This window comes from Balaenoptera ricei, chromosome 17 (assembly GCF_028023285.1).
Source record: "Balaenoptera ricei isolate mBalRic1 chromosome 17, mBalRic1.hap2, whole genome shotgun sequence".
Lineage (NCBI taxonomy): Eukaryota > Metazoa > Chordata > Mammalia > Artiodactyla > Balaenopteridae > Balaenoptera > Balaenoptera ricei.
In genome coordinates, this window is record NC_082655.1 from 76772727 (window position 1) to 76783049 (window position 10323).

General features: G+C 43.5%; 1 protein-coding gene across 18 annotated transcripts in view; it reads right to left on the reverse strand.

Moving 5' to 3' along the window:
* UBXN2B (UBX domain protein 2B) overlaps nucleotides 1-3433 on the reverse strand; it is a 95629-nt gene extending 92196 nt beyond the window's left edge. For all 18 annotated transcript variants that reach the window (XR_009498429.1, XR_009498420.1, XR_009498417.1 and 15 more), the window contains exon 1: nucleotides 3339-3433. Coding sequence is in view for 3 of the 18 variants with exons in the window: in XM_059901594.1 (XP_059757577.1) it covers nucleotides 3339-3425 (87 nt within the window). In the remaining 15 variants the exon portion in view is untranslated. The remainder of the gene's footprint in view (nucleotides 1-3338) is intronic.
* Nucleotides 3434-10323: the final 6890 nt, after the last annotated feature.

Below are 10323 nucleotides of genomic sequence, written 5' to 3' on the forward strand. Positions count from 1 at the left end.
ATATTTTAAACAAAGTTAATGTATATTATTTGACATAGCAAATGACACCACATCAGAAGAGAACATTAACTGAGGCACTGGTTAAAACCAGTAGAAAACAACAACAAAATCTCCGTCAAATAAAGAGATAAAAATGTGTGCATTGTGAAGTAAAGATGCACAGTGAATTATCAGGACAGACTTCCATGAGCTAAACAACTAGATTATGAAGATATTTCAATTACACAGAGAGAATAAAGTATGTAAGCCCTGATAATCTTTCCTCTAGAATTTGAAATGTGAAGAATGTGAGAAAAGAACCTGAAATTGTGGGTGAGAACATCAAATACATAGCAAAGGATGAAAAGTACTGGAATTCCCAGTCTTAGAGGGACAACTGCCAGGAGGGATAACACAGATGTTTCAATCTAGAATAGCAACATCAGCACCACCTGGGGACCCTTGAAAACGGCAGATGCTCAAACCCCAACCTAGACCAAGTGACTTAGAAACTCAGGGCTGGGGTCCGGTGTCCGTGCTTAAACAAGCCTTCCAGGTGACTCTGATGTATGTTAAAACTGAGAACCAACGATACGGGACACTGACATCAATAGGACGAGGGTACCTATGACAAGTGCAACACAGTGCCAGACATCTGTACACTTTTCTTACTGACGGAACTCCCCTCTTTGCCCCATCCAAAGCCCACTCGGAACCCTAGGAAGTACTGAAGTTATTAGCCCCAGTTCTCCTCAACTCCAACCTATATGGAAACAAAGAAAAACAGAAGTCTTTTTCTTTTGATATCATTCTGGAGGAAACCTGGGACAGAAGCATAGGATCAAATGCCTTAACTGTTAACCCCGTTGTGTGGATGGACTGAGGGGCATGAGAAGAGACAAAGGGCTCTGAAAATGTTCACAAACACTGATGAACACTGAGGTTTTGGGGGTGAGTACTGTCACTAACAATCCTATCCCAAACTTTCCCACTGAATGTTCCCAATTTTGGAGGAGGAAAGGACCTAAGATCTACTCTCAGTGTGAGATCCATGGGAGATTTCTGAATTTGTGAGTCAGAGGCTCACGGTGCTGGGAGGCTTTCTGGGAGACGACGAACCATCTTTCCTCTTGCGGTGAATGAGGAACTCTCTCCTAATGTAGATGCCGGCAAACCCTACACTGCGTGGCAGCTAAGAAATAGGCACTTAGTGGTACTTTTGCTATTTCCAATTATACTGTGAAAGGCTCTTAGAGCGAGTTGTCAGGAAAGTTAAGGAGTACCTACTGAAAACTGAACCAAATGGGTAACTCTTAAAATAAGCATGGCTAGATTAAACAATAAAATAATCCCCCAAATAATCAATAACCAAGAAACCAGCTGGGGAAACAACATTATCCAATTCTTTTAAACCTTTGATACATACTCTGTTTCTTCATATGCCATCACTTGGTTGTTTTCAGGTTTCTCTGCAAATTCTTCACATTCTTATTAAATTCTAAGGGAAACACTATGAATACTTAGTGTATTTGATATTCCAAATCACATTCATAAAAAATCAGTTATCTACTTGAACCTACCTACCAGAAGGTAGACAGGGGATGGAAAAAAAAAAACCCCAAAAACCCTATTTTCTAATTGATGGTGGAAAGGAAGGAATTCTCACAATTGGCGACATCTACCACAATATCTCCAACAATTTATCATATCTTAATCCAGTGGATGAAGTATAAATTTGTCAAGTATCAGGTGATCATTAACCAAGCTGTTCTCATTTTTCACATAAAAAGAAGAAATAGATTTAAATTAGAGAAAGGATATTAAGTCACATAGTTTTAAGTTTAATAGCATTAGCATGGACTAACCAGTGAAAGTTATAGTATTTTTCTCCTTTAAGGGAAAAAGAACCAAATATTTACTAAGCAAGTCTGATCCAGGATAATACGGGACTGAACAGACACTTTATAGACATTTCTTTATTTCATCCTTGACACCACCATCACCTCCAGTTTACAGATAAAGACACTGAGGATCAGAGAGGTTAAGACATTTTTCCGATATTCACATAACTACTAAGTGTCAGGGTCAAGATGCAAACCGAAGTTGTTCTGACCAGAAACTCCATTTTTTCCCTGACAGTCCATGCTGCCTCGTAGTGATACCGGTCTTCAACAGAAAATACGAGGTGGATGAGACCTTCCTGCCCCTTGATTCTGTTTACTGCTACTGAACTGACTTACGAACACTGGAACTCTTCTACATTGAGTTCATCTCCTAACCTGACACCCACCCATCTCTCCATTCTCCAAATTTGTCATTTTATGCACTGCTTATTTTGGCACTAATTCATACTCCATCTCAAAATGTTCTGTTAAATATATGCGTATCTTATTTCTGCAAAAAATAGGTAGAAATGTCTTTTATACTTCTATGCCCTTCAACAGTGTCCAGCACCAACTGTGGATTTGAGGTCCTATTTATCTCTGCATTCCTGAGCTTAGCAGTATGTTACATGGCAGGTGGTCAATATATGTTTGTTCAAAGAAACAGAATTAAGGTGTAACAATGAAGTAATAGAACTTTTCTATCAAGGCTTGTGGATTGAGTGTCATTTATTTTTAATTATAGCTCCCTACAGATGTTTACTTTTTGAATTTTATCAATGATGTTACAAAGAGAGTTAAAAAAAAAACAACCCTCTAAAATGAGTAGTGTGAAGCATCTGACGGAGCAAGATTTGGTGCGCTGGTATTTAGCTAACTAATGTCAATGTCCTGTAACATTACGAAGTTTTATTTCTCTGTTTCTTATGCGCAATGTTTTCTAGACTCTAAGCTGTTACAACTAGGCTGCGCAAGCCGTAGGATGAAATACTTTTTAGTTCATCCCTTTAAAAGGGAAAAGTTATCTGATAAAAAGGAACCCTTTTTACACGTTAAGTAATCGAGCCACAAACAGCATGCAAGACAAACAAGATCAAACCAGCCCACGCTGTGACTCGATTTCCCCACGGCCACCGCAGAGCTTTCTTCTGCAGTGAGTCTGACCGGAGCATCAACCGGCGAAGCACTCAACTGACCCCTAACCTCCCAAACGCCATTCGACATCAGCAGCTGCTTCTTAAACTGCAAGTGGGGTGGAGGGGAAACGAGGCAGGGGCACCACTGACAGCCGGGCTCGGACACTTGTTTCCACCGACGCCAATGCCCGGCGTGCCGCCTGGGGCGGACCCGCGGCGCCGGAATCACAGTTCGGTCCCCGGGCCGGTCTGGGGAAGCTCGGCCGCGGCCAGGGCGGTTCCACACGCCCCCGGCCGCGCCGTCCCCGACGCCGCGCCCCCGCCCCGCCGCTCGCCGCACCTGCAAGTCCCGCGCGCTCGGGGGCCGCGGCCCCGCCGCCCTCGGCCCCTCCTCTCCCGCCTCGCTGCCGCCGCCGCCCTCCGCCATCTTTCACCCGCTCCCGGCACCGCCGCCGCCGCCGCCGCCGCCGCCGCCGCCGCCGCCGCCGCCGCCGCCGCCGCCGCCGCCGCCGCCGCCGAAGCGTCTCCCGCGACTTCCGGGGCCGGTTGCCTGGCAACCGCGGGGCGGGGCGGTCCCTGCAAGCCCCCGCCTCCCCCGGCCCCGGCGCGCCCTTCTTCCGGCGCCCGCCTACCTGTGCGGTCCCGCTTCTTTCCTTAAAGGAAGTTGGCTCAGAATTTCCCCGCCAAGAAGCCTCTGCGTAAACCCGGAGGCTGCTGGGCGCCGCCCCGGAGGGCAGCTCGGACTTGCGTGTTCTTTTAACCCCTCAGTGAAAACGTCCTCTGGATGTTTCATCTGATGAAAAGTGCCACCGTCCTTTTCCAGTCTCGGTCACATTCTCTCATTTCCCTGCCAAGGACTGGGGGGTACGTCGCCCCCAAAGCGTGAATTGATGTTGAGGAGGAAGAACCCTGTAAACTTTCTTTGCGATCAGAACTAGAGACTTCTAAATTCATCTGAGATTTATTCAAACTCCTGTCTTATCCCAAGCACTTTTATGCCCCCGGATGCAAAGGTAAAAAGAAGTAGTCCTGGTCATTATAAAACTCACAATCTTTTGGGAGAGGGAGAGGTATAAGGAGTCTTTTTTTTTTTTTTTTTAATTGATTGATTGCTATGTTGTGTCTTCGTTTCTGTGCGAGGGCTTTCTCCAGTTGCGGCGAGCGGGGGCCACTCTTCATCGCAGTGCGCGGGCCTCTCACTATCGCAGCCTGTCTTGTTGCGGAGCACAGGCTCCAGACGCGCAGGCTCAGTAGTTGTGGCTCACGGGCCCAGTTGCTCCGCGGCATGTGGGATCTTCCCAGACCAGGGCTCGAACCCGCGTCCCCTGCATCGGCAGGCAGATTCTCAACCACTGCGCCACCAGGGAAGCCCGAAAGAGAGGTATAAACAGATAATAAAGTGCCATTTGCAGTAGAGCTTTGCAGGAAACGTTATGCGTGGAATGTGGGGTGTGAAGGGGAGTATTCTGTCGGCACCTGATATGTGCGCCATGCCAGGTGCGTTCGATTGTATGTGTAATCTCTGCCAGGTAAGTATGGTTATTACCGTGTTATACCTGAGGAAAGCAGATGACAAATAACGACTAAACTCACCCTGTTGTAAATGGTGGTACCAGATCCTAAGCCTCGCATTTGTTGGTTGTCCAGATATTCTCTTGAGTACAACATTCTGCCCTAGAAATCCCTGGCTCTTCTTTACAACCCATAAAGCCAAAGGCATTTTGGCGGAATCTTGAAGGATAAGTACCCCTGGTAAACTTTGGACCAAAAGGGACCACAGGGAATGACAAGGATTTGAAATACCACGTTTATCCTGATAAAGTACTGCATGGCTGAACCTTAGGAGAAATGACAAAAGATGGTTGGGGGTTGGAGAGTGTGGGTGCAGATCTAGACTGGAGATGTAGGCTTAGGACAGATGCTGAACGGTCTTGCCTTAGTGAAGAGATTGAATATTACGCTCCAGGCCAGTGATTCTCAAGGCTGATGCACATTAGAACTCCTCTCCCATCCTCTCACTGCAGGAACTCAGATTTAATTAGTATGGGGTTGCACTCAAGCATCATGTTTTTATAAGCCGCTCCCCACGTGGACTTTGCTTCTGGCCATGACAGTGTACCTGGTACTGGATTTGCCCTTCCACTCCCAACAATGAAAAAACTAGACAAAATATGTGAAACGATTATTTTCAGACATTGAACTACAGGCAGTACAGATCTGTGCTATGCCAGAGAAGGGAAACAAGCAAAATGAGCTATGTTTGTCCTGGCTTTCTGCCTGGAACTCTCCTACAATGCTGGTGGGAATGGAGAATGGTACAGCTACTTTGGAAAGTAGACAGTTTCTTCTAAAGTTAAATATTCAGTTATAATAAGATCCAGCAATAACACTCCTAAATACTGACCCAAGAGGAATGAAAACATATGTTTACAAAAATATTTGTACCCAAATGTTCATAGAAGCTTTATTCATAATAGCCCCAAACTGGAAACAATCCAAATATCCATCAACAAATGAATGGATAACATTTCGAGAAATTCATACCACAGAATACTACTCAACAGTAAAAAGGAAGAAATTACTGATTCACACACCATGGCTGAATCTCAAAGACATTATCTTGAGTAAAAGAAGCCAGATGTCAAAGAGTAAATATTGTCTGATTCAGTTTATATGAGATTCTAGAGCAGGCAAAACTTATCTTTACTGACAGCGGTTGCTTAGAGTCAACTCTTTGGGGGAAGGATAAGCTTGGGGAATTTGAAAAAGGATATGTGGGAACTTTTTGAAGTGATGAAAATGTTGTATATCGTTATTGATGGTGATAATTACACACTTTGTGTGTGTGTGTGTATGTATGTGTTAAAAACACATTGAGCTATATACTTAAAATGGGTGTACTTTATTATATGTAAATCATACATTTATAAAATTAGTTGAAAAAAACCCTCCCCAGGTAATTCTGTTGTGCAGCCATGGTTGAGAACCACTGGTCTAAGGCAATTGGGAGCCATTAAGTGATTTGTGATTTAGAAAGATAACAGAGGCATTAGTGTGTAAGATGAATCAGAGTTACAAAATTAGAAGGTTATTACAACAATGTGGGGTGATTAGGATTAAAGTTTTTTTTTTTTCTTTCGCCTTTGCTGTGCAGCTTGCGGAACCTTAGTTCCCCAGCCAGGGATTGAACCTAGGCCCATGGCAGTGAAAGCACCAAGCCCTAACCAGTGGACCGCCAGGGAATTCCCAGGAATAAAGTTTTATCAGTGACAGTGGGTAAAGAGAGAAGCAATAATTGGTAGAGATATTAGGACCAGAGCCAATTGGTGCTGAAGTCTTACATGGGGAATATATGAAAGAAGGAGGAATAAAGAATGACATTCAGGGTTTTGGTTAGGTGATTTGGCAAATGGTGCCTCCTATAAATTATTGAGTTGAAAGGGAGAAGCAGACTTGAAAAGACAGAAATGAGTTTGTTGTGGACATTCTGTGGTTTCGTTTAGCTTTATTTCCTTCCAGTTTTATTGAGCTATAACTGACATACAGCACTATATAAGTTTAAGGGGTACAGCATAATGATTTGACTTACATACATCATGAAATGTTTACCCCAGTAGGTTTAGCGAACATCCATCAAATGGTATAGATACAAAATATAATAAAAGAGGTCATTTAGGAGATCATCAACTTGAAATAATCCTGTATATTTATAGGTTGCTGTATATAAACCTCATGGGAACCAGCACTCTGCAATAGATAAACACACACACAAAGAGAAAGGACTCCAAACGTAACACTAAGTATCGTCATCCAATCACAAGGGAAGAGAGTGTTACGACATTTTGAATTTGAAATTTATGTGGGGCACTAGAGGGAAAATACATCACAGAGCAATTGCAAATGTGGGTCTAGATATTAGGAGGTGAGAGAATCTTGGTTTGGAGATATAGGTTTGATGATGACTGCCCATGAGCGATAACAGGGTAGATGAGGCTTCCTGGGTCAGTGTGAGATGTGATAAGATGTGAGGATGGAGAATACTCAGAAAAACCAACACTGAAGGGCTCAGTGGGGAAAGGAGAACATTCAGACTAGACCTAGGGAATAGTCAGAGAGGGAGGGTGAAGGCAAGAGACTGGACAAACCAGCGACATGGTGGTTTCAAGCAGGAGACCAACAGTGTCGTTTCCTATGGATAATGAAGGTTAGGATTCCCTGGTGGGCTAGTGGTTAGGATTCAGTGTTTTCACTGCCGTGGGCCTGGGTTCAACCCCTGGTCGGGGAATTAAGATCCCACAAGCCTCGCGTATGGCAAAAAAAAAAAAAAAAAAAAAAAAAAAAATTAGGACTGGAATGTGTCCACTGGATTAAGAGAAGAGATTGCTGTACCAAGTTTACTAGGAATTTCATAGAGAGGAAAATCCACATTTTAGCAGTTTGAGAATGACAGCTAGGACAGTAAAGCTGTGCTTTCAATGTACTTAAAGTCAGAGGTGTGCAGGAGGTGGCTTATCCTGGCTCGGGAGAGCCTGTGGTTAAATATTCAGGAATTTTACAGGTAGTTGTTAAACACAGCCATTATTAAAAATTGAGGGGAAGGGGGGAAGGATAAATTAGGAGTATGGGATTAACAGATACACACTACCATATACATAAGCAACAGGAATTTACTGTATAGAATAGGGAACTATATTCACTATCTTGTAATAACCTACAGTGGAAAAGAATTTTTAAAAAAAGGATATAGCTATATACATACATATATGTATGACCGAATCACTTTGCTGTACACCTGAAACTAACACAATATTGTAAATCAACTATACTTCAATAAAAAAGTAAAAAAGAGAAAAAAATTAAGTTACATAAGCTTGCAATGAAATCATATTAAAAACCAATGTAATAAATACTAAAAATCATTTCCAAATTATTTAAATACATTTTATAATTATGCCATACATTTTATTATCTATTACCTATTCTAAATATATTTTATTATTATCGATACATCTATTGTATCTACATGGTGGAAATACCATGTAATGGCATGCTATGGTACACCTCTTCCCAACTCCACATTCAGTGACAACATGTTGGTAGCTTGAAATTCACCATGGTGGGAGTATTCACAACTCAGAAATGGGCACATGCCACACTTAAGACCTTGATTTATTGTTTTGTTCATTGCCTACTCTGAATTTAAGAATGTGGTGGAGAAAATGTTTACAAGGCAGTTAAGACTTAAAAGTGTGCTGTGTCTGTAGCTGTTATATTGGGAATAGCAAAAGGGAAGAAAAAGGGGCATTCTTTCAGTATTTGAAAATGACTGACTGATACAGGAAAGAAGTAGTTGCTCGTGTCATGTCATTGAGTTACTATGTATATTGTGTTGTTTCACTCACATCTTAACTTGAATGAAAGTATCAACCGACATTGGTGACATTCATGACAGGCAGTCCCTCTCTTTTTAGCTTGTGATGGAAGCTATAGTACCTCTTCCCATTCTTCTCCAAAGAAATGATCACAAGTACCTCACTTCCCCTGCATTTCTTACTATTTTATATTCTCAAAATGGTTGAGGGGGTTTGAGAATCATGGAACTTATTCATTCTATAGTTTCTTACCATTTACCATAAGCTACAAATCAGTCTTTTTTATTTATTAATTTATTTATTTTTGGCTGCATTGGGTCTTTGTTGCTGCGCACGGGCTTTCTCTAGTTGCGGCGAGCGGGGGCTACTCTTTGTTGCGGTGCGCGGGCTTCTCATTGCGGTGGCTTCTCTTGTTGTGGAGCACGGGCTCTAGGTGCGCGGGCTTCAGTAGTTGTGACTCACGGGCTCTAGAGCGCAGGCTCAGTAATTGTGGCGCACGGGCTTAGTTGCTCCGTGGCTTGTGGGATTCTCCTGGACCAGGGCTCGAACCCGTGTCCCCTGCATTGGCAGGTGGATTCTTAACCGCTGTGCCACCAGGGAAGTCCCCAGAGTCATTTTTAATTCCTCTTTTTCCTTTAACCTCACAGTTTATTGTTTACCAAATCTTTTGATTTCTCCTCCAAAATATCTCTTCTTCACCCTCATTGCACTGATGTGGTACAAATTCTTTTTCTTTTAATTGAAATAAAATTGTAATAGATTTAAAGTGTACAGTGTGAGGATTTGATATATGTGCACCTTGTGAAAGGATCCCCCCATCTGGTTACTTAACATACCCATCACCTCGCATATTTCCTTTTTTTTTTTTGGTGAGAACAGTTAACTTCTACTCTCTTAAAGCAGAACTTCAAGTCTCAAATTTCAATTATGCAACACAGTCAACTACAGTCATCATATTTTACATTAGATCCTCAGACCTTATCTTATAATTGAAAGTCTGCAAGTAGACCTCCTTCCGGGAAAAGCCTGGGAGATGGGCATTTCTGTCTGCTCTCTCTGCCCTGAGCCCTGGGGTGACAGCCAATTAGGAGCTGTTTCTTTGTTTGCTACGGTCTGATAGGGCCTACGAATGCAAGCCCCACTGGCCACCAGAGCCAGGCGATCAAGGGGTGCATCTCCTGGGTTGCATCCGCAAAAGCCGGGCATCAGATGTGCGTACAGGCTCCTTCCAGGGAGAAAACTGTGACTTGGAGGCAGACGTAGGGAGTTGGTGGAGATGGCTCCTACCAGACCCCCCAGTCTCCCTGGGGGGCAGCAGGTGGCCCCTAGGCATGTGCTAAATTAGGGGCCTGCCCCTCAGGCTGCAGATTTTAAGGAACGCAAAGAGACCTCTTTTAGGTAAAAACTAGGAGGTGGGCATTTCTGTCTGCTGCTTCCGCACTTAGCACTGGGGGGCAGCCATGAGGAGTCCTCACAAGCCCATTAACAACTCTTTCTTTCTTTGCTTTAGCTTTGTAGGTTTCACGGACCCTAAGCCCTGTTGGCTTTTAGAGCTAGGTGTTTTGGGGGCCCATCCCTTAGGTGGACGTTTTAAAAGCTAGGGCACTAGATGTTGGGTCAAAACCCCTTGCTCCTCAGGGAGAAGCTGGGAGTTGAGTTCCCTCCTGACTGTATGTCACTGCACCGGAGGTGGGGTTTATGATGAAAGTTTCAACCTTTCCTACCCGTTTTGATGTGGATTTTTTTCTCATTTGCCTGATGTGGAGGAGTTGTCCAGCTAGTTTTTGCATTTCTTTCAGAGGGAATTGTTCTGTGTGGAGCTGCAGATTCGAGGTGTCCATGGGAGGAGGTGAATTCAGGAACCTCCTATGTTGCCATCTTGGACCGGAACTCTCCATCGCTTTACTTGTAGAATGTCCGTTTCTCTCTGAAATTCCAAACCTCTTCACCCAT